Raw genomic sequence first — 24,140 nt, forward strand, 5'->3', positions numbered from 1 at the left:
ACTAAATGCATTAAAAAAGAAAAAAAATTCCCCTGGGAAGTCTGAACCTTTAGATACAACAGAGTAGGATTTAAAAGCTTTTTAGGTTACTTCACAGCTTCTTTATAAAAGGAGCAAATTGAAGAGAGGGCAAATGGCTGGTACCAGTACAACCCATCTGTGAGTGTGTCACCTGCTTCCCACTGGGCCTGAGTGACCAGACTGGTTTTGCTACTTTCCTTGTACTGTTCCTGCTTCTTGTTTCAGAGGTTCCTGGTTCAGCTCCTATATTCTTTCAAAATAGTATCTTCCAGAAACAGCAGCTGAGGCCAGTGACTGGCCTTCTAGCTGATTTAAAAGGCATGAATCATTTTAAAACAGAGTCTGGTGGTGCTTTGGACTGAAAGTCTGGGGTGATTTGAACTTTTGTTGGTGCTCTCTGCCCCCATCTGGGGTTACATACCTCGCTATGAGAAAAAGACATCAAATCTGCTGGGAAGCACAGGTAAGAAACAGCTGCTGCCTCTCCAGAATAACCATTTTGATGGAGGGCACTAAGAATACAGCACTGAAATTTGGGAACAAATGAAGCTGAGATGTGGGTTTTTTCCAGAAAATTTGAGAATTGGAATTTTTTGCTGTCATCTGGTCAGGCAGACAAGGTAAAGCTAACATGACCCACAGTGATCTGTATAAATGGGCAGCTCAGCTGGGGTGAGATGGAAGTCCTCCGGTCTCACTAGGAAATACACAATGCAGCAGAGTGAATTGGCCAGCTTGGTGAGATCAGCCTTCTAGAATGAGAGGTGTGCAGGGCACCCACTGCTGTGGATTCCTTGAACCTCACAAGAAGGACCACTCTTGGTGCTGGAAGTTATTGAAGCATGATATCCTCAGTCGGATTTTATTATTTTTTTTTAAGCATTATGTACTTCTTTATGCAGGCTGTGCAGAAGCATTGTCAGCCACATTGCTAGTCTACAGCAAGCTACTGTGGGGCTTGCAGACCTAATTTAAGTAGTTCCATGACTGTATAATCTAGAGAAGCATCATGCCTATCTTTAGGTTAGATTTTTTTGCTATATGGGGACATAATGATCTGAGAGTTTCCCTGTTTATAAGGTGTTTGCAGCTTCTCTTAACCCATATAGATGCCAGTGGGTTTAGTAGCCAGTGAGTTTACTGCCCTCTGGACATCTATGAATGTGTCTTAATCATCTGTTTTTACAAGAAATTTTTAGAGATGTCATATATTTGAAAAAACTTGCACTTCTTGTCAGGGTTTGAATGGAGTTTCAAAGTTGAAAGAGGCATAATTGCCTTAGAGAACAGGCTACAGAGAGCAAAATGGGGCTTCAATTAGTTTGATGCATTTAGCTACTTCACAGCCTTATTAGTATTGAGTTTAATGCTACCTGAGGCTAAGAAGTCCTTGAAGGTTGTTAGAGGCTGATCAGAGGCCACCTGTCCACAGGAAGAAGATGCTTTGTTAACAGCAAGGGAACTGTGTGCTCAACCCTGCTAGCCGTAACCACCACACATCCCTTCCCTGAAATTGCTGGGAACATAGCTGTTCTGTTATGAATGTTTCACTGTACTGGGATCTCAAGTGGCAGGAGAAGGGAATGCCTCCTTTGCAGCCCTGACTCCCTGGAGCTACCAGGAAGAGCAGCAATAGCTCTGAAGGAAAGCAGGACTCCTGTACGGCAGGAGGTTCCTGAATGCAATTCTCTATCAACAGGGAGGTTTTGCTGAAAAAATAATTCATATTTCTTGCAAGAAAACTAGATTCTGGTTCTGTTTTCCCAGTCCCTTTCCTTGTCTCACTTGCCCGTTCGATAATAGCAAAGTGGCAATGTTTTGTCCACCTTGGTTTGTTGCCATTTACAGCCTGAAACAAGCAACAGCTTGGTCATTCTTGCTATGTTTTCCCTAGATTCTGACATGCTCTTTGACAAGGATGGGGATCCTCCGAATGTCTTGGTCCATGCCATAGGTGAAGCAGCTGAAAGGTCCAAAGCATGAAGCCACTGGCAACAGTGGCCTTCAAGTGCTGTCAAAGCCAAGCACCGCAGTCTGGGCTCTGTCCACCCCACTGCAGACAACACTGTTTTGATCAAGGAAAGCTACATCTTTCAGCCAGGAAACGGTCCTTGGACAGAAGTGTCCAATCCCCCATTCTCAACATGTTTGTGTTACAAATAGGAACTTAAAGGGAATGAAGGCCTGTGCCCCCCCCTAAAAAAAAAAAAAAAAAAAAATAAAAAAAAAAAGAAAGAAAAAGTATTTAAGGTTGCTGCTGAAGCATTGGATTTGGAGAGAAAGATCTCTGTCTAGACTTGGGGGAGTGTGTGAGTGGCTGTGGGGACACAGCAGTAATATTTCCTTGCTTTGGAAGAAGGGTTACCTGGCAGGTATTGCCAGCAAAGGAGGCGGGACTGGCCTGTCAGTCTGACTGATGGATTCTCCTGGCTGACACCCACAAACTGGGGGCATCAGCAGCATTGGGTCTTGAATTATGAAGCACTGGAGTATGGCCAAGCTGTTCCTGTTCTGTAGGGAGCCACAGTGAACAATTGCTGCTCTTCTGCCTTGGTGGAGAGAGGTTATGTGATGTCAGTGCTGGGATGGCTGGGTTGGTGATGAGGTGAAGTGCTCTGTGCAGTCTGCACAGCAGAATGGAAAGGCTGGGAGGGGGAGCACGGGTTTTGTCTGTTTTGGGATAGTCAAAGAAAATTAACTTTGAAGCACTGTATGCGTATCTGATGACTTTTTTTTTCCCCAATAGTCTTCCTCCTTTTGCCCAAACCTGTGATGGCTCATCCTTGCTTGCTTTCTTGTCATTGCAGCTGCTGCATTTCAAGCCAGGTGCACCTCTCTGCAGGAAGGAGGTTGCCCTCTCCTCAGAGCTCTTGCCTTGTGGTGGGTGACCCCAGCCAGCAGCGAAGTACCCTTACAGCCATTCCCTCCCCCTGCCCCAGTGGGACATGGGAGAGAATTGGAAAATCAGAAATGAGTAAACTTGAGGGTTGGGGTAAGAGCAGTTTAATGAGTGAAGCAAAAAAGGAAAAAATGCAAGTGATGCAAAGGCTACTCACCATCTCCCCTAAACAGGACTGTTGCTTACCCTGTCCCTTAGCAGTAGCTACCCTGGAAGGCAAAACCCCTACCCCCTTATTCTTCTTCCCAGCTTCTAGTGTTGGGCAAGTCATTCTATCAGATGGAATTGGCCATTTTGGATCAGCTGTCCCACTCACACCCCCTTCCAACCTCTCACCCACCCCCAGCCTGCCTGCTAGGGAACAGCATGGGAGCTGAGCAGTCTAGAGGCTGCGCAAGCACTGTTCAACCACAGCAAGAACATCGGTGTTCTGCCTACACTCGTTTAGTCGCAAATCTTAAGTCATGGCATCATAGGTGTTGTTATGGAGAAGGTTAACTCTAATCCAGTCCTTAACCATACAACATAACATAATGGAAAAGATTTTTTTTTTTTCTTAGAGAATTCAAAAGATAGAGATCATAGACTTGGTTGTGAACCTGCAAGGCACAGAAAACTGCTAGACTGAGTCAGCCTGCAGGAATGGACACAACTTACAAAGGTCTAGGGAGGGATGATCTTTTTCATCACTTTTTAAATTCTTCCTTATTCAGCAGCTCTGAATTCCCAGTTGTTGTAAATTCTAGGAAGTGATGGAAATTATCAGCATGCTTTAAATGTTGCCAAATTCAGTGCACTTTTTTGGTAGGATGCAAAATAGAAGTATTCTTCTAGGAATAGGTGTTTTCCAACTGTGCAAAAGAGTCTGTGCTTGACTCAGAATGGGATTATTCTGTATTTGGAATAAAGGCTTTTCTACCAAGGAAACACACCAGTTTAAATCAATTAAACTGGCAAGGATGCTAAGAGCAAGCCTTGGGAAAGCTGAGGGTTTGGAGCATGTTAGGCTAGCACGTATCTGTGAATGCAGAGAAGTGACTAATATGTTTGTTCCGTTTGACTCCCTCAGCAAAGAGCTATCTCCCTGGAAGCGTTCCTGGAAGGAGCTGGATAGTGCTGGGCTGCCTCTCCTAGACACCAGTCCATCACACAGTGAGGGCTTTAAGTGGAAGATTAGGAAACAGAGTTAAGAAAGAAGTGTAAAGAATGGTGTTGCCATGATCCATGCTTTGGAAATTTCTTGTAAGCTTCAGATGACAGACAGCTAAAGCATCCAGGCTGTCTTCTCTGACTGCTCTGGAGGAAACCATTTCATCTCTCTTTATCCTGATTCTTCAATTCTAGAAGTCATGGAGCCAGCCTTCCTCACCTGTCCCTTCCCAGTCCTCTATATTTATCAAGAACTAGCAGTGCTTTCCCCTGCCAAGCTCCTCCTGAAGCCCCTGACAGCCGAAATCTCCCTCCTAGGCTTAGATCTCCGTGAGTGCTTTTCTACAATAATGGATGACGTTGCTGTAGTACAAAAGTTGGTTGTATTTTGGGGTTCTTAACATACGTGATGCCACCAACAACCCTTCCTTGACAGATGCCTAGTCTCTGATATATTTTGATACTCAGACTAATGCACATACATTCCAGTTTGAACTGGAGGTAGAGGGAACTTCACAGTAGGAAATTATGTCAGGGGATTGTGTTGGATGCTGTCTGATACTAACTTCATTTTAAATAGCTTAGCTTGTTGGTTTGAGCTCAGCTGAAAGCTTGATGCTAAGTGGAATGGACAAAAAGGGGAATATTCACCAAAGATAACCTTCGGGTTATCGTGTCTGGGAGGGGTTGGGGCCACTCAGGTTAGATGCTCTGCCTTTCAGCAATTACATCTGAAGTCAGGTTCATGCCTTGAGACCATTCCCTAGAGAATGTTTTCACAAGCTTTGTAGGTAGGCGAGTTCCTCTGCACTTAATTTAGCTTTTGTGAATATCTGTCCTTGACCCAACAGGAGCTGTAGAAGTGCCATGTCATACAGGCTGGGTGCAGTAGGTATGGAAACAACAGAAGAGGAAACAAGGCAACACTTCAATTGAGAGGAATTTTTTTTCTTTTCCCCCAAGAATAATTGGATTTATTTGTTGATAAAAATCTGAACGAGCAGGCACATCTTAAGTATACTGGCTTATATTATGTATTCTATATGCCAAAGTAGATGATATAATGTGATTTTGCAATTGATTGTAGGAGAGCAAATGAAAGTGCCCTTTACAAAGAAATCTGTAGTAATACAGTTGGAATTAAACTTGCTGCTACAAACTCTACTGAATAATGGCAACCTGCTTATTTTATCAAAAAAAGCTTTATTTCTATAACACTTTATATATAGTGTACTACTAAGTAATGGTAGTTAAAGTCACGTTGCTTTCATCAAAGTCTGGCAGTTCCTTTACTCTTGCTGTTTGACACAAATAGAAAGAAAGCGGGGTCATTCTGACTGAGGGAGGACTCACTTTTGCCCAGTGCAGCCCTACAGGCACCAGCTATAGTAAGATAAATGACATTAGTAATCGTCGTAGTTGACGCCTGCTCCGTGCCTGAAGCTGTGTGGATTTCGTGGGCCAATTGGAGAATCTTCATCGTAGTGGTGCTGGTAGTACCCACCATAATATTCATTACGAGCACGCCCTAAGTTTGTCCAGTAGGAGATGTCATCTTCAAATTTCTGCCAAAAATAAAAATAAATTTAAAAAAAAAAAAGGGGGAGGGGGGACATTTGCTTTCCAGTCTGAAACTTTACAATGATGAGATGAAACAGAAGTGGTGCAAGCGCCTCTTGTAGAAATTTGGATCCTTTGCACATTTGTCATAAATTAAATCTTTTGATCTAAGAGGTTTCGAGACGTTTTGCCTTCTCTGTGGGATTATCAGGATCCCGAGTGCAGGAATTGTCCTGCCCAACCCCACCTGCCACCCACCCCTACACCCTCTGCCCACTCTAAAGTGTTGCATGTGAGCATGCCTTCAACTGAGATGTGCACTAAGCATCTGTAATACCTCTATTACCTTGTCATTGGTGGACTGTAAAACCATTTTAATGTTTTGCACTTAAAAATCTAAAGGTTTAGTTGTCTCTTGTCCCATGCCTTTAGTTGTTATGTCCGTGACTGGGGTGCAACAAGCTTTTGCTTTCTGTCTGTGATCTCTCACGCCCACCTTGCATGGGTAAAAATGAAGGTACAGTGCAGCCTTCTAGCTATGGAAATGCAATAAGCAGTCCAATTCTGCGCAAAACAGCAGAGGAAAAACAGTGTGCAAGGATCTCAGATACTTGCCAAGCCAAAGCCTTTCCATATGAATGACTCTTCGGAAATATTTTTTTGGCTGAGATTTGAAAAATAAAAAAAAAAAAAGTTTTGCAAAATACACAATGGATAAGTATGACCCAAGTCCTTTGCTGGAACAAACAGTTATTTCATTCTTAAAACTGTGCCTTAATACTCAAACCTACTAAGTGGATTCATTGTATCCCTCAACAGGCCTCATTTCAGTTTTTGAAATACACACAGGAACTCTGAGGACAATTCACTTTTTCTGCATGGCTTGTCTTTATTACTTTTGGTATTTGCCCCCAGTCTTAAGTTTCTGATGTATAAAACACTTTTCCTGTTTTTTTTTCTATTCCTATTGATGGAGGGGGATATAGCCATGCTGTTAAAAAGTGACTTCTATCCACATAATGTCCAGGAGAATTAAAAAAAGCACCCTTCATTATTTCAGCTCAAGCAAAGGATTATTTTTCTAATTGTTACAGCTTTGAAAATGAGTGCATTCATCTTCTAAGCAATCCACATAGCATGAAGGTCTAAAATGTTCTCCAGCTTGCCTGTTCCAATGCAATCTCATTAAACATATTCATGCAGCTGACAGAAGCCAAGAATTCAACATCTATAACTATTTTTATCCCTTATTAAAAGTAGAAATGATGCTACATGTGGGACTGCAACCAAAGGCACTTTTTTTTGCCTTATTTCAGCATCTATTTAGTAGAGCTCTGTGCAGAGCTTGATTACACTCCAGTGTTTTTACAAATTAACTGTTTTTAAAAAATGTATCCTTCTCTTTTGAAGGGAGGTTGGCTGAATATTATCAAATGGTTTTCCTTTCACATTTGGATTCAAGGCTCAGCTGCTGGTGTAGGTGGTGGTCAGGAGCTGCCCACACCAAGGAGGCACATGTGTGCATTAGGTACGTGATGACAGTGCGATTTCATGGAGCAATGGCAATCATAACCAGTGTGGTGTGGATTTCTGAGCGTGTTTAAAAGCAAGCTGATTAGGTTGAGGCTGACAAATTAATTTCCTGAAATACGATTGATTGCTTCGAGTCTGGCCATTTATTTCTCAAAGCAGACTTTGTTCATATGCCCAATTGCAATTTATTAAGCTTACCTCTGATAGCAGGCAGGAACTCTACACAAAATCTTTTTCTGCTAATAACATTTTGCAGGAATCTTTAACAAGAGAGCTAATATTTCTGTGTGACATTTACTACTTTAAAAGAAGAAATCTCAGTCTCTGTGTACAGAAGCAGGGCAGCCTCTCCCTGGGTGCCCCCGTGGCTGGGCATCCTCATTTGCCTCTGCTCAGTCTAAACCCCTCCCTTATAGAAGCCTTTCTGACCAAACAGAAAGGCTTGACTTGGAAGGCACATTAAAGATCATCTAGTTCCAACCCCCCTGCCGTGGACAGGGACACCTTCTACTACACCAGATTGCTCAAAGTCCCATCCAACCTGGCCTTAAACACTTAGAGGGATAGGGCAGCTACCACTTCTCTGGGCAACCTGCTCTCATGCCTCAGCACAAGTAACAAAATAATTGTGAGTAAATAATTTCTTCCAAATATCTAATCTAAATCTCTTATTTTTTAGTTTAAAACCATTCCTCCTCGTCCTATCACTGTCTGCTCTCCCTCTTTTTTATAAACTCCCTGTAAGTACTGAAAGGTCACAATGAGGTTTCCCCGGAGCCTTTTCTCCATGCTGCTCACCATTCCGTATACTCACCGCCTCATCGAATCCCAGGTACAGGAACTGCTGGTACCACTGCTGTACATCAGGCTGGCTTCTGTCCCACAGCTGGCGCCTCTGGCGTCTCAGGCTGCTCAGGAACTCCTTGGCTGCCGTTTCCTTCACTGACACCTCAGGCTTTGCAGCAACAGGGGCTGAAATTAATTCCCCCACACAAAAGGCATGCCAGGAAATTTTTGGTCAGCCTGAAGTGTACTGCTTGCAGCAAGTAAGAAAATGTTTCTCACGTCATGCCATCACCTTTGTGCTTGCCAGTGCTATGACTGTAGCAGAGTACAGTAATAAACCCAGGAATCACTGATGTAATAGGATTTCTCAGCTACCCTCATTCTCCTGGATTTTCAAAAAGCTGTTCTGAGCTCAAAGACAGCAGCTTAGTGAGGAATTTAAATGTATACACCCAAAGAGCATATACACAATGTGTTTGTGCTTTGAGGAGAGAACAGAAGACTGGCCTCTCTGCGCTGCAGTTGCAGAAATTGGAAAGAAGATGACAGGTGAAGTTAAAAAACCTGAGGAAGCTGGAAAAACACTGCTAACTTTTCAGGCTGAAGAAAGATTTTTAAAATCTGTTGTGTAAGAAAGTAGCTTTGAAATAATGAGTGCTACTAAATGCCCTCTATGCCTGAAAATAAAAGCCCATTAGGCTTTCATAGCACACTGCGTGGTGGGTGCATGGGAATGTCCTCAGCCTGGGAGACCCAGATGTGCCTGTCTGGCTTGCTCCATGCCTAAGAGTCAGGCAGTTTGCTGTGGCTGCTAGAGGAATTTATGTACCCCCAAAAGGTATGGATGTGAGGACTCAAACGGGACAAGAAGAACTGGCCTCAAGTAATGCAAGGTTTATACAGGATGTTAGGAAAAATTCCTCCACTGAAAGGAAGGTCAGGCATTGGAACAAGCTGCCCAGGGAAGTGGTGGAATCACCATCCCTGGAAGTGTTCAAAAAACATGTAGATGTAGCACCTGGGGACATGGTTTAGTAGTGAACACGGCTGTGCTGGGTAAGTAGTTGGACTCAGTCTTACAGATCTTTTCCAGCCTTTGCAGTTCTACGATTCTGTGACTGGCCAGCCCCCAGCCACACACAGAAATGATAAAACCCGGTATTGATCTGCCTGTGAAACAAGACACACTTGGGGGAGTAGGAGAAATGTCTTGGCTTCAGTGTTCATTGGAATGAGGGAGAAATCAGGAACATGGGTGTGGATGGGGGTTTTGGGGATTGCAAGGGAGGAGACTGGGGCAGACAGGGAGGGAAGTCAAGTGGAGATGTGAAAACCTTTGAAGTAGGAGCTGGTCGGACTCTCAGGGAGACAAAGGACTGCAGTGAGCAGGCGATTCAAGAGACAAAAGTGATAGATGAGTTGTTGCACGAAGAGTGGGAAACAGTAGGCTGTCCTGCGAGGATGAGCTGGAAACTGATAACTCAGGGTGAGCTGGGTGTTATTACTGGGAGGAGGGACAGCTGAGCAAATGTCCCATGAATAAGCCTCGCACAAGGGACACTGCCAGCAAGGGAAGCAGTACCGTGCTCTTGGCCTGTTCACTTTAGAAACCAACCAGAAAAGGGGAGCAAGGCTGACGTTAAAGGGGCTGCACGTTCCCTCCTTCAAGGCTTTGCAGTTCTTCCTGGTCTAAACCATGTGGTCTGCTTGCTCTAAAAGTTTCCCCTTTGGTGGTCCCAGGGGAACCCAGCAAACAAGTGGCCTAATGCTGGGGAGCAGGGAGGGTGTGGATGGCTCCTGTCTGCACGCAAACACTGCAGAACGGTGACCTAGAGAACACGCACACAAGGAAAACAGATGTGAATGGGATACATATTTTAGGGCAGGTGGTGCCAGAAGAAAAACAGTGAGAAATCAGGCAGGCTTGCAGAAAATGAGTCCCCTCTGTGGCGGTATAAATATTTTGGTTCAGCAATAGAGCAGGCTGAGGGGAGGTGATCAAAACTTCTGGGATATTTCATCTGCTGCGGTGCTGCTTGTTCCCAGTTGGCATGATTTCCACACCCTTCCCTCAACCAGCAAGCCATTCTGTGCATTTGACTGCTGGGCCTATCATCTCTTCCATAAGAAAGCAGTCTTCCAAAGAGGAAGCACATGTGGGGCCAAGAAGACTAAAAGAACAAGTCAAGGCATCATAAGCAAGCCAGGTTTGCACATTTTCTTCTCTGTGCCTGAGCCAGCACAATTTCCATGCATTATAATTCCTCAGAAAAGCTTGTGACTTCCCAGAATGAACAAGATAAATGCCACGTCTGCCATGCGTACACTGGGAAAGGTGGGTGCTGTGCACTGCACAGAGGAAAAGGGAGGCTGGGAACCCCGGTTTTGGGAGTGGGCTGTAGTAAGCAGAGCCTGGCCCATACCAGGTCCCAAACAGGCATGAAGGCACAGGCTCTGTCCAAGTGGGGGGTTTTGGTGTGGTACGTAGTGAAAGTGGCTGTGTGCTTGCAGCCTGCTGCTCCATGTGCTCTCCTTGGGCTGGAGGTACCGAGACACCACAGCAGCAGCCTCAGCTGACAGCAACTGACTCAAAGGAAAAATAAAGGAAAGCATTTTGCTGCTTCATTACTTACCTTCTCGTTTCTGAAGCATCAGTTTAAGCTTATTTCCCCTTGGAACATCTAGACATATAAAAATAAAGCACATGCATTTACTGAGAAGGAAATAACAACATAAAGATTATTTCTCAAAAAATACCAGAATTATTTTTGTCATAGCTCCAGATCAACAGGCAAAAGAGACAAGTTTCTCCCAGCGCTTCACTTTGCTCCTTTTTCCACATTTAAGCGCAACACATACCACAGGGAAGCTTCTGACAATCCAGCATCCCCTCCCCAGATCTTCTTGGCAACATAACCATGATACTGGCCTTCCTCACCAGGTAATTTATATTTTTCATCAGAAAACCACAGCTGGTGCCAGTACCAGCATCCGAGGCAGCACGAAACCCTGGTCACTGGGTGAGGGCCATGCTAACTGCTCCAAAGTTGTCTGGCAGCCTGGCAGTCTGCCCCCAAAGTGCATCGAAGCACTCATCCTGCTGATCCCCAAGGCATTAACCCACGATCCGGCAGCGCAACAGGAGACCTGCAAGCGCCCGACTTCTCCGAAATGCTTTAGTTCACTGGCAAACCTTTTAAAAAAGATGCCCAACTTGCACAAGTTTTGGGGCGTCCGAAAGTGCTACCCCACGTGGAATGCCAGGCAAAGGCTTTTTCCCGCTCCCCAGGACGTGCCAGACTATGCTTTCCCTCAGCCCCTTATCCCGCACGCCGCGCTCACTCACCGGGGGCCGCGCAGAGCAGCGGGATGAGGAGGAGGAGGAGGAGGAGGAGCAGGGGAGCCCCGGGCAGGGCCCCGAGGGGGCGCGGCGGCATCGCGGCTGGAGCGGCGAGGCGAGGAGACCCACCTGTGCAGGAGGACACGGAGAGGATGGAGATGGAGGCAGGGGCGGAGGAGCCGGAGCGCAGGGAATGGGCCCGACGCCACGAGGCGGGGCGGAGAGGCGGCCGGGCCGGCGGGAGAGGGCGGGTCCGGAGGGAGCGCTCCCGGCCCCGGCAGTTCCCTGGCATCGCGTGGGGTATTCCGTGGGCTTGTGCACCCTGCGCTTCGAGGTGCGGGGAGATTCGTTTGGGCAGGACCGGGCACCCACCCGTGTGCTCGGCCACTTGCCAGCACCGCCTTTGTTTGGTGTTACACGTAATCAGTCCAGTGGGAATGGTAAAGAGCTGTCAGCGGTACTGGTGCCTAAACTTACTCTCTCTTTTACTGATTCAGATTTAACCTTTCCTCAGTTAATAAATATTTCAGTTTGTTCCCTTGCAGATGCCAGAAACACCCCAGATGAATTCCTAGTGAATTTCTTACCCGTCCTCGGACACAAACCTCTCTCTTCCCTCACAGCAGAGACCCACAACACTCAGGAGGCCGTTACGAGCATCTCACCTCCTGCTGAACCTGTGCCAGAGTAGAACAAGGTAGAGCTGGGCTCTCTCTGTAAACTACTTGTGAGAAATCTGGCAAGTGCTGAGGTCTTAGCTTTATGATACAAGGATCAGTTACAGATCAGTTGCAGTTGAATACACACACACACACACACACACACACACACACACACACACACTGCATACTGTGCATATTGTGATTGTATATAAATATGTATATTAAATATGTATGTATGTATACATACAGATACAGGAGTGCACACTGAGGGAGCTGTGCAGTGGTGTGGCAACTCCCTGTGATGAGATGTGTGACCTGTCAGTGCTATTCAGACACAGCTAATTGTGGGGGTGGGACCAGATCCCATGGCTGGCTTTATCACTCAGCAAAAAATGCAGAAGAATCACCAGCATGAGTTGGTCCCTCAGCAGTGCCCCAGCCTCAGCCTGAATGCTGCTTCATGCAACCGCTCCTGTTTGCCCCATGGATCTTTCCCCTTGTGAAAAAATTACTTGGACCTGCACTCAAAGGTTTTCCCTTGCTGCCCTTCATTCCCCAGCACCCTTGAGCTAATGCTGAAATATCTGCTCATCTTTTATATAAGGACTTGTCAGAAGGGCATGTAGTGACAGGACAAGGGGAATGGCTTCAGACCGAGTAGATTTAGATTAGATATTAGGAAGAAGTTTTACTGGAACAGGTTTCCCAGTGAAGTTGTGGATGTCTCAGCCCTGGAAGTGTTTAAGGCTGGGTTGGCTGGGGCTCCGAGCAACCTGGTCTAGGGGAAGGTGTCCCTGCCCATGGCAGGGAGGGGTTGGAACAAGATCCTCTTTAATGTTGCTTCCAATCCAAACCGTTCTATGGTTGCTGTGATTCTGTGATCTCAGCTGAAGCAGCAGCAGCAACAGCTTAAAAAAGCCATGCAGTTGCTTAAGCCAAAGTGCCTCTTGCTCTCTGCAGGAGTCACATCTTTCCCCAGAGGCAAAGCAGGAGGAAGCAGCACCTTCCAAATCCCTGTGATGGAAACTCTTCCATAGGAAGCTGGGGTCCTGGCTTAACTCCCACACAACTGTGAATCAAAATGAGTTTGTCTTTTCTGTCATTGCTTCTGAGTGATTTTTCCCTATAGCTCCATGCTCCAAGTGTCAGCAGACAGCACTGTGCGTTGGAGCAAACGCCCCTTTTTCTGAATCAGTGCACTCTTTCATCAGCTTAACGTTGACAGCCTGTTTGCAAAAACCACCTGAGGTTTTTGGATAGGTATTTGCAGAATATAGCTGGAAGGGACAGAAGTGAAGCACATATGCAAGGCTACATGTAAAAGCTATGATCGAGATAATTCATAAAACCAGGGCAATAATTCATGAATATTCATGGTTTACTGCTATACTGGTAGTGGCAAAGGATGTTTTGTTCAGCTGGGTGGTTTATAACAAACCTTGTGTGGGAGCTGGGGCTGTGCAGAACTTCAGGTGATTTTTGCTTCTGGGTCAATGGAATAGAAAGCACAGAACCTCCTCTGGATACCAAATATATCACTCAAGAAACTGCTGGGATAAAATGCAATCTGGTGAAAACCGGAGAATGGATTGACTCAAGTACAAGGTTATTGTAGAAAATCATTGCTCTAGAGATGGAAGAAGTGATTGACAGGAGACTATAATGCTCAGGTTTAAACTGAGTGCAGTGTCTCCCCAGAAGAGGTCACTTTCTCAGTTCAGGGGACAGAAGTTTTTGACACAAAGTAAAGAAGTTGTGTAAAAATATAACACCACTTCTTTTCAAAGGCAGGGGTGAAAGGGGACTGGTGTTTTCCCAGTAGCAATCTTTATTTCTTTCAGGTTATTTTTAGGACTAAGGTACTGTTGCCCTGGTAATGTAGTAAGATATATTTTTTTCTGCATTGTTATTTGAACTATTTACCCCCAAGTGAATATCCAAGTGTATTGACATGCCTGTGGTACCTACCCCTTTCTGCTGTTTAACATGAGAAAACAGAGTCACTCTGTGTGCAACTTGGATAATGCAGTGTTTTTCTGGGATCTCTCCTTCAGCAGTAACATTGCTTTCTTTAAAACATGGATGAGTTTAAGGCTTGTCTTAGGGCTTGGTTCGCCTCCACTGGCATGCCAGTGCTTAAAGCTCTCTGCTAGGATGGTTAGGCAGCATTCCCATGGGCACCAGGTAAGCAAGTCTGCAGTAATGATGTCATTCAGTTAAATGTCTTTCATCACCACTGGTGACAATAGTAGACTCTTGGTGCTGAAATTTTATTGAAAGATGTTAATTAATGCTGTCAGCAGGACTGTTGCCCAGACAGCTCTGGAATGAGCAGGGCCTCTTCACACACGGTGTAAACTCCATCAAGCCTGATAGCATAATGGGGACCACGAATGGGAGGGATGTCTCTGGCAGGATAGCAGGCTGCTGGAGCTGGCAGGTTCATCACATTCTAGCATGGAGCTAGACTGAGGACTATGGTCTTGCAAGCCTGAGGCAAAAATCTGGGAGCAATCCAACAGAAACTACTCTGAGCCTGACCTTGAGAAACTACAGGCAGGAACAAGGCAAGGAGATCACTGAAGACAGAGAAATTCTGATAGCTGAGTCTGCTGCTGGCAGCTTGGTCTTTGGAGCCTGCAGAACTTTGTGTACAATTTTTGGGCTAAGCAAAGAAGACTCCAGGTTTGCTAAATAGCTCTACAACTTGCTATGTGTCTGGTGACTGCTTGAGCTATGCCATTTCATCTGTGTGATCTCTGAGTTTATGTATAGTGGTTTTAAGCCCAGCAACTTCTGCAGGTACCTAAAGTGATGTGGGTATGTGTGGCTATTCAGCTGGTGGGCTGGGGGAGAGGAAATCTCTGCCTCAAAGCATCCTGAATTTTTAAGTGTTTAATTTTATAATTATTATTATTATTGTACATTTTGCCTAAAATTTAGTAAAAAAAGATTCCTCTGTTTTTGCATCTCACCACAGTAGCTGCTGAGAGAGCTGTGTTTTATTCATTAAAATGTGAGAAATAGTATCAGTAATGGCTATTCAAGGATATTCAGTAATTCCAAGCACAAAAAAAAATGCATTAGGAAGATTGATCTTGGCTTATTTCCTTCTTCCTTTATTAGGTTTCATGTTTTCAATCATTTCAACACAATAACGTTCTTAAATACATTGTAGATTAAATGCTTATATAATCACAGGTCTTTGAAAGCTGGGTTTCCAAGAACCACCCCCATAAGTCTCATTATATGAGACTTATGATAAAATAATCATCATAACTTAGTGGGCAAATAGATAAATTGTAAGTTGTCCAGGGATTGCAGGAGATGACATTTCATCTTTTGCGGAGAAGCACATGTAGATTTTTACAATCCAATAAAATTATCCGTTTGATCAAGAACATGGCAGCATCGAACAGCACTCCCAACACCCAGAAAATTATTACTTTCTGCTAATGGGGTTTTTACAAAATCTCCCAGACATACTGGCCTGCTCTGTAACCTTAGGATAGAGGCACTTGGCACTCCAGATTGTTTTCTGCAGCCTGTTCCAAGAAAACTGCATGAGTTTTTTTTCTTCCAAGCAGAAGGAATAATATTTAAATCATCAGTAAGTTGACATTTTGAGTTTCATACTATTTCTTCCACTGCTCTAGACATGTCCTGACAGTGATAGAACCAGCCCCAAGTGCCAGGGCAAACACTTTTTCTTTAGGCAAAGTTTATTTGAGAGACTCCTTGACCTTGACACAAAATTTGGGACACATTTCTGCCATTGCATCTCAACTGGCTACACCATTACTTTGGCCCATGTTAGCAATAAAAATTAGACCTCATATTTTACATAGAAAATAGCTTAAAATAAAGATGTTGGTGTTCTTTTTCTCCCATGTGCTTGGCTACTGCTGATATTTTTTGCAGCATCTGTCTGAGCCTGTCAAATAAGAAATAGTGTCTGTTGGTCTGTCCTTCCTCCTCTCTTCATTTAATAACAGTATTTTGCTGTCCTTGCTGCAGAATTAACCCTATTACTCTGGTAATAAGCACAGTGAGAAGCGGATTAGTTTGGCAACGTTATCTGATCATGTCTGCTTCCTTTTCACAGAGGGATAAAAACATTCTCTCTCTAAGAAATCCTTCTCCTTTCTCTCTTCCACTGCCTCCAGTATCCTTTTAGGATAAACCTGGAAGTATATAGCAAGCCTGCGTGCCAGATTTAAGAGGAAGGGAGATGGAGAGATACTGTAGTACATTAATACCTGTCTTTTTATCATGCCTTGATTTCATTAAAATCATTCTTTCTTTTACTGCTGTCTCTTGGGATTCTTATTTTTTATGTTTCAAAACATTTTTTCCTGAACTCTTATTTCTGAGCTATTTTTTAGTTGTGTCATTCCCTTATTTTATTATTCACATCCATAACGTACACACACTCTTAAAAAACAACAACAACAACAACAACAACAACAAAAAGCCCCAAATCCACCCAACAAACAGGCTGCACCTACTCAAAGATTAGGAAATGCAAAGTCTCAAAAATCTTAAATTTAACAATTTGGTTTGAGCATCCCTTTTCCTACACATCATTGCTGTCTTAGCGGTTTGTACATATTTCTGTTCCTTCTCCAAAACTCTGGGCCTTCTGTTGGAGTGGGCATTATTTATATAAATACCTAAAAACCAATATGACCTTGTGCTACATCATGTCATCAGTGACCATGTGCTATTCACAGGCATCCAGTCCTTCCCTGAAGAGTGTCCAACACCAGTGCCAGAAGCCATGTTCTGCCTGTCATATCTTCTGAGGCCCTCATCATGACAGCATTATTTCCTCCCTCGAGCTTCACCAGAAAGCTGGTCTGGGGACCCAGCACCATCACATCAGCAACTCACTCAAGACCAGGGACAGCTGCGAGAAGATGAGTTTATTGCAAACCCAGCCACCTACAAGCACTTGGGCACCTTCAGTCACATCTGGAGGAATATATCTTCTCTTGCCACCTGCAGCCCTAAACCTCTTGGCAGATGAGTTTCTTCCTCTGTAAATAGGAGCCAGCCTTTGCAACCCACAGTTCAGTGCCCAGTACCAGTTGGAGGTTGGCAGGAAACCAGGTTGTGCTTCCTGTGCTGTTGCCTTACACTTAAGAGCTGAAGTCAATGTGGTGCTACCACCAAGATGGGGAGGTCTCTTTGCCCCTTGCTACCTCATCCTCTCTCTACCCTTACCATCTCTAGTACATTTTGAAGCCAATTCAGCCTGCTGGGTTTGTTACCATTAAGACTAGTGAGCGGTGATAGCTCAGGCAGGTGGTTTCAAAGAGCTAGAGCCAAATAGGAAGACAATGGGAGAGTATGGCCAGAAGTGGGAATGGGGCAAAACTGGTGAAACAGAACTTTTCCTTTTTGCTGGAGGGGGTTATTATGTCCACCACACCCTGAGGAATAGCCAGGGGTTGGGCTCACTTGATGCTTGGTAAGCACTGTCCCCAGAGCAGGTGACTGCAGAGAGGCAATCTGACTCCACACCAATCCCATCCTGCCTGATTTCTTCCTTCTCCCGTTTTGTGTTTGAGGCTTGAGCAATGCCTAAAACTGGTCCCTGAAGGACAAATCAGTATCTTCATGATCCCTTATCAGTGATTCAGATGCCAGCTGAATTTGGGCGAGCTCCAGAATAGATTTCTGTGTGTGCAGGTAAGTTTACTAGGAGAAAAATTTGCTTGATGAGGAGCGAAGAGCTTGAGGCAGTGACAGGTTTTATCTGTGATAGATCTACTCAAGGTTCTTCTCTCTGTGCCTCAGTCCCAGGACCCTGCAGCAATGCACAATAGCCTGGGCAGCAGGGCATGCCCTGCACATCTCTGTTGCAATCTTACCAGCATGGCCATGAGCCTCAGAGACCTGCAGGGACACAGCATGTGCCTACTGAGCATGTGCTTTAAAGCTATATTTCTTTATTTGAAAGGGGAGAAAGTGGGTGCATTTTCAGGGGGAAGGAAAAGAGGAGCATCCCAGAGAGCTGCTGCCACCCCTGGCTCAGTGTGAAGCCCACATTTCAAAGCACAGGAGCTGGAACATTGCCTAAAGCAATGTTCAGGCACTTTCAGCATAAACACAACAACCTGCTTTCCCCTGCCTGCCTTCTCAGGCAGGCAGGAATCACATGGGCTACAATTCTCAGCAACACTGCCAGCCTGCCTGAGGCAGGCCCATGGCATGCAAAACGTCTGCCCAAACAGTCGAAATATGGTAGAGTCACCTGCAGCAGAGGACTTGTGACTGCTCTCTCCTCAGGTCAAACAGAAGCCCTTGGGAGCCTTAATAACAGGCAGAGCATCCCAGCTCAGAGCATGATTCTCAGGTTATCAGAGCAGAAACCTCACTTGTCTTCCCGACGTTATCACATGTGACCTTACACCTCTCTTGATCTGCTCCGTGGCCGCTCCTGCTGCCTCCACTTTATATCTGTGCTTCCCAGTTTCACCAATGCCCTGCCTAAGCCCTGTCTGTGAACAAGCCCAGCTTTTGCTCATCTGATGTTGGATTACCTCTCTGATTTACAGTTCGGTTTGTTTCCAGGAGAATGCACTCTGTACTCTGTCCGTGCTGCTGCTGCTGAGTAAGAGATCGCAACATCTTTAATCTTCCCCCTGTGAAGCCCCACTGCACTCAGCTGTCCTTGGATGCCAGTGACTTCAAAGTCAGGTGGCTGCAGGGTATGGAAATTTGAGAGGAGATTTTTTACCTGTTGTGATTGTTTAGGCACACACCCTACAAGTATTCATGCACGCATGTATTTTTAATCACAAGAGCCCTACAGAGTCCCATTTATCTCAGAAAGACTAAATCTCATGCTATGCCTGGATATCACAAAACACTGTTGTACGGCTCCCCTGGAAAAGTGGATATTTCATCCCCAGTTCTTTGCTCTCCTGGGCCTGATGGTGAGCAACGGAGGGGAAGGATACTGGGCTCTGATCCTAAAGTTCATGGGGCTGGACCCAGCTTACAGCAGGGCCCGTTAGCTCTCCCCCTGCCACTGGGACTACACAAGTCCCGAAGTCAAGCTGGCCTCTCCATCAGCCACACAGAAGAACCTGCCTGCAGTTGTTAATGTAGATAGGTCTGTGGAGTCCCTGTGAGCTCCTCTAGCATTGCCATAATTGCTCTTATGCCCTAGAACTCTTGCCAGGGAGAATGGCTGTGGCACAGAGGAGCTAATATACTGCTGTCCATCTCCAGCATGTTGTTTCCTCACTATCAAAAATGCCCTGGTGGGCAACATAGCCCCATTTTTGGTCAAATCACTCTGTTTCGGACCAGACTAGGTATACACTTTAATCTGAAAGTTAATCTGCTTCAGAAAGGACCTGAGCACAGTCATTGCACAGTGGTTCTCTGGTGACACCAGTCTCTTTCTCTCACATGTGTCCAGGTTAGTATTTATCCATACAGCAGGAGTAAACACACAAACATTTGAGGACTTGTTGTACCTTACAGAAATGTCACAAGCACAGTAATGATGATATGATAGATCAGGAGAGGCCACACAATGGTATTAGATTGTTTATTTTCACTCAGAGTATAACTGGATTAGGATTATCTTCTTAAAGATGATCACTAAAACTTTTAATTTTCATGTTGATTAATGTAGATGCAGGGACAGCATGCAACTTGAAATATAACTTTGCTGCTGCTAATTATACAGAATCATTTATGTTGGAAAATATCTCCAAGATCACTGAGCACAACCTGTGACTGATCACCATCTTGTTAACTAGACCATGGCACTAAGTGCCATGTCCTGTCATTTCTTGAACACCTCCAGGGACGGTAAGTCCACCACCTCCCTGGGCAGTCCATTCCAGTGCTTAACAAACCTTTCCGTGAAGAAATTCTTCCTGAATTTCACTTGTTAATAATCGCTTGTTAATCAAAGATGGTAACATGATAGAATCTATGAACCATTTAGGTAGGAAAAGACCTATAAGATCATGGAGTCCAATGACAAATCTCCCACTGCCAAGTCCATCACTAAACCATGTCCCTAAATGCCAAATCCATGCGTCCTTTAAAAGCCTCCGTGGATGGTGACTCCACCACTTCCCTGGACAGCAGGGAGTAAATAGGAGCAGATCGGACATTTTCTACCTTTTTTTATTCAATGAGGAGAAAATGGGGAGCACATATCAGTCATACTTTGAAGAAGGAGGGGAGGGGAAGGAAGGGAAGGGTAGAGGAGGGGAGGGGAAGGGAGAGAGAAACAGGAACACAGGAGAAAGAAGAGAGGAATACATAATGGAGAGAGGAATTTTTATCTGATAAAAAGGAACATATGTTATAAGGTATATATTTTAGTAAAGAAGCCAAATCCCTCAAATCTCCACTGCTGTCACCATTCCTATAGAGTTCCTGTCAAACCTACAATCTCAATGTGTGAAACAATCAGTCTCCCCTAGCCATGGAGAGATCCCACTGTCCAAGACACAGATTGATTTCCCTGCAAGTGCACAGACAACTCCAGACAAGGCTTAAAAATAGAAACAGATTAAAACAAAGGCTGAGAGAATACCTTCATTTTAGTTTCATTATGAACAAATTCCACCTCTTCTTATGTCATCGAAGGTGTCTCTCTATGTTCATCTCTGGTTTTCACTTAAACATCATATATTTTCAAGCTCTCATTATAGAGAACTAAACTGTTACATGTAAATAAACAATACAAACTAGGAATGTTAATCAAAGATCTAAGAACATTCTCTGTGTAGAAATATGTTGGATATGCCTTTTCTATCCTCAGACTATGTAGACAAGAACAATTATAGTTATGAAACATGTATTTTGCTTACTTTTATTTGAATTTTGTGCATGAGTGATGCATGTACAGGCAGTGAAGCAGCCTCCCTTCTGGGGCACTTAGAACTTAATTTCATGTGTAATGGGCTCAGAGTCTAACTTCTGAGGGAAAAGTTTAGATGAGTGTTGACAAGCATGTGGAAGGTATAAGACATTTTTCTTGGTCAACATGGAAACAACTTTTGAAGGATTGTCTTGGACTATGTGGATATTTCTTAATCAAGGGGAGGGTTTTTTGTTCTTGACAACAGTCTCTGTCACGGGTACTCTTCTTGATCCTGAAACATGACTTTATATAAGGATGATAGAGGATCTGAATTATACAGATGGTCAGCCCAGACTGATGTCTTCTAGCCTTAAAATCAATGCATCTCTCTCAGGTATAAAAGGAAGGAAAAGACAAATGGTAGTGTAGAGTTTGTGCATTAACAAATCACCTATAAAATGGATTGCTCCAAACTTATTCCAAAATTCCATCCAAGCCAACTTTCCTTCCACCTAACCATCACCATTTTCCCATCGATTGCATGGCAATACCTGACAAAGGCAGTACCTGACAAAGGATGATGACTTAAGACAGTGCTATGAGGAGCAGAGATGCTGCAAGTAAGCAGCAGAGCAGGCTAAAGGCAGTAGGGCAGCATATTAGAAAGACCAAGGGGCAAGAGTGGGGCCTGACGAATTGTATTCACTCCCGATGGTAAAGACTTGTGCTTGTGCCTCCTGCTGAGGATGAAGTCTCTATCAGTGGTAAGAATATTCTCTGTACAGACAGCCTCCACAAAGCAAGGGAACACAGATGTGCATTTTCCTATAGCTGCACTGAGACCCAGCCATCAGACTGGCTGACTGCCATGGGGATGGACTCACATAAGGGCTTATCCTTCCTATAACTGAAAATCCAGGTTTGATTCACGGTCTGTTAACTGTTCTGTTCCAAAGGCTTAAGTGTCTTTTCTCAGTAACCACACTTGGCAATCAATATTTTCAGAGGCCGTTGACACAGCCTTAAAGGCATCCCATCTGTGTCTGTCATCAGAAAGCTTCTCATCTCCATATATCTGCATTAACATTCACAGGGAATGAAGCCATATTAAAAAAGTACATTGAGTGTGAGGCCTTTAAATAATACCCTAATGGATTTATTACAGAGAGTCAGTGTGTTGCAACACCCAAGTGAACAGTCAGGATTGAAGCCCCAGAAAACAGCAGACCCCGCACAGTTTCTTACAGACAACCCTTCAGTACGTCGTTAAGCCTTCCCTATAGTAAATCAAGCCAAACACAGCATGCAAACATTTCTGTATTTCAGCCTGTGCTAAATAAATGCTTTTTCCTATTGTTTTTTAAAGGTAGATGTTTCTCTTTGAATTTTCATGTACTGGCACTGATCATTCTACAGTCACCTTGAAACTCTGCATGTATGTGTGAATGCATGTAAATAAACTGCTGTGGTCAAACATGCACACTAGTGCATAGACCTCTGCATGCCAATGTTTTTTTTTAAAACATTGTCTGTCCATCACTGTTCCCTGTGCTTGTTAAGGGATGATGTTCTTCCACCTTACCCTTATATTAAGAACTTCCCTAAACAAGATAGATTCCTAAAAATGCCCAAAGACCTATTCTGGAGAGCTGTCCTCTCTATCAGGCACTTGTTTGAGACCAGGAATACAGCTTAGCTGAAACCAAGACCTTGTCAGGTCTTGGCAAGAGTTCATTTCAAAGAGTTTAGGAGAAGCTCGTGCCTGATTTAACCATATGCCTCCAAAGCACATACAGAGCAGGCTGCCTTGCCCCAGGTCCTCCTACCTAGCCTGACAGCACAGCACTTTCCTGCAGGGATGTGGTGAATTGTCACTTCTGAGCATTTTAATCCATCCAGCTGTAGGGATGCTGTGCTGAGCTGGGACACCCATGCCTTTGGGGCACTGAGGCTACAATTGCATTGCTGTGCCCAAGCCTTCTGCAAACCTGGTTTCAGTCCTCAGGCTATCTGGACTAGGAGCTGGTAAAAACCAGTCTGAGGAGGTGGGACAACCAAGGCTTTACAAACGTATTAACTGATGATCAGATTTGAGGATTAAAAGTACACTGTAGCTGCTGTCTTCCCCTTGCTTTCAGTAATCACAGTGAAGCTGAACAACCCAATAGTCAAGCTTGCTTTTGTTAAAAATACTCTCCCTTTATTGCCCAAACATAGCATTCTTAATTGTAACTATAAATTCATTCTTCAGTCTTCTTGAGTAGCAGCATGAAAATTTTAACATGGAATGTGACAAATCTACAAAAGTACATAAACCATAACACATCTGTGCTACAAACTGCACCTTCCACTAAAGAAGTGATTTTTTTTTTTCCCCTTTGGTCAGCTATAATAAAGAAATTAAGAGACAAACAACAGCATTCCCAGAGACTTTGCTAGTATCCCCTCTATGTCCACTCACTTCTAATATTTTCAGCCATTTCCTCTGGTGCAGAGGAGGCATCCATACCCTGGTGTGCACACACACATGTGCACAGATGGACAAATAGCATCCTTCTAGCAAGGAAAATGCCCTTCATGAGGCTATAGACCACTGAAGGCTAAACATTTATCTACAACACCCCACAGTTGTTGTCAGGGAAGGAGTAAGACACCACAATAACTTTTTCTAAAGATCACTGACATGTTTTTGACATTCCTCCCCTTCCTCCAGCAGACAAATATTTTATCAGTTTACCTTTAATGTAATATGCTTCCTGTCTCCTTCCAAAATGTCTGGCCAGAAGAAATTACCTTTCCTGCCACAGAACAAGTTTCTCTTTATTTCAGTATGTCTTGCCTCCTGCAAGAAGAGCAAGAAGTGACCAAGGCTGTGAGCGCAGGAGCTACTGGACTGCTGGGGATGCCGGGTGTGAAAGGCGCGTTTATTCTGACTCTCCCAAATCCCAGCCCCTTGGCTGTAGGCGTCTACCCAGCACTCCTTGGACTAAGTGTGGAGAATCACATTTCTGCTTGATCAGGCCGTCTGCCTGGAGGAAGATGATTGCAAGCAGATGTACCCGTGTTCTCATGTGAAAGGAATTTGGGCTTTTGTGTCGACTGTATGATGAGCGACAGGCTCCAGGGAGTATTTTAATGCTCCTTAATTCCTTGCAGGTGCTGGGAGGCAGTATGTGCCTGTGCAGCAGAGCTGAGACCCTTTATCCAGGAGGGATGGCACACCTGGGGTCAGCAGGAGGGCCAGAGGCAGAAGGCATGACCAGCAGGCTCACCTTACTGCAAGGAACAAGGCTGTGTTTCATAAAGACCAATTCTCCTGGTAGAACACCAGCTGTGCTCAACCTTACT

General features: G+C 44.5%; 2 protein-coding genes across 2 annotated transcripts in view; one reads left to right on the forward strand and one right to left on the reverse strand.

Moving 5' to 3' along the window:
* Positions 1–15,686, forward strand: part of UXS1 (UDP-glucuronate decarboxylase 1) — a 76,076-nt gene extending 60,390 nt beyond the window's left edge. The window contains exons 16-17 of the transcript XR_003573214.1: positions 14,858–14,871; positions 15,672–15,686. The gene's annotated coding sequence lies outside the window, so the exon portion shown is untranslated. The remainder of the gene's footprint in view (positions 1–14,857; positions 14,872–15,671) is intronic.
* Positions 5,253–11,491, reverse strand: CUNH2orf40 (chromosome unknown C2orf40 homolog). The gene is made up of 4 exons (XM_027901391.1): positions 11,295–11,491; positions 10,582–10,629; positions 7,977–8,134; positions 5,253–5,634 (listed from the first exon to the last, which is right to left on the reverse strand). The coding sequence occupies exons 1-4, from the start codon at positions 11,383–11,385 to the stop codon at positions 5,473–5,475; spliced, it is 459 nt and encodes a 152-aa protein (XP_027757192.1). The 5' UTR covers positions 11,386–11,491; the 3' UTR covers positions 5,253–5,472.
* Positions 15,687–24,140: the final 8,454 nt, after the last annotated feature.

The sequence above is a fragment of the Empidonax traillii genome, unplaced genomic scaffold, assembly GCF_003031625.1.
Source record: "Empidonax traillii isolate 1590-97213 ecotype Southwest subspecies unplaced genomic scaffold, ASM303162v1 scaffold782:size294519, whole genome shotgun sequence".
Classification (NCBI taxonomy): Eukaryota; Metazoa; Chordata; class Aves; order Passeriformes; family Tyrannidae; genus Empidonax; species Empidonax traillii.

Coding starts and splice junctions, on each gene's coding strand:
- CUNH2orf40 (XM_027901391.1), bottom strand. CDS start 11,385: ATGCCGCCGCGCCCCCTCGGGGCCCTGCCCGGGGCTCCCCTGCTCCTC. Junction 8,135..10,581: donor GATGCTTCAGAAACGAGAAG/GTAAGTAATGAA, acceptor AATTAATTTCAG/CCCCTGTTGCTGCAAAGCCT. Junction 5,635..7,976: donor ACCTGGGATTCGATGAGGCG/GTGAGTATACGG, acceptor TATTTTTGGCAG/AAATTTGAAGATGACATCTC.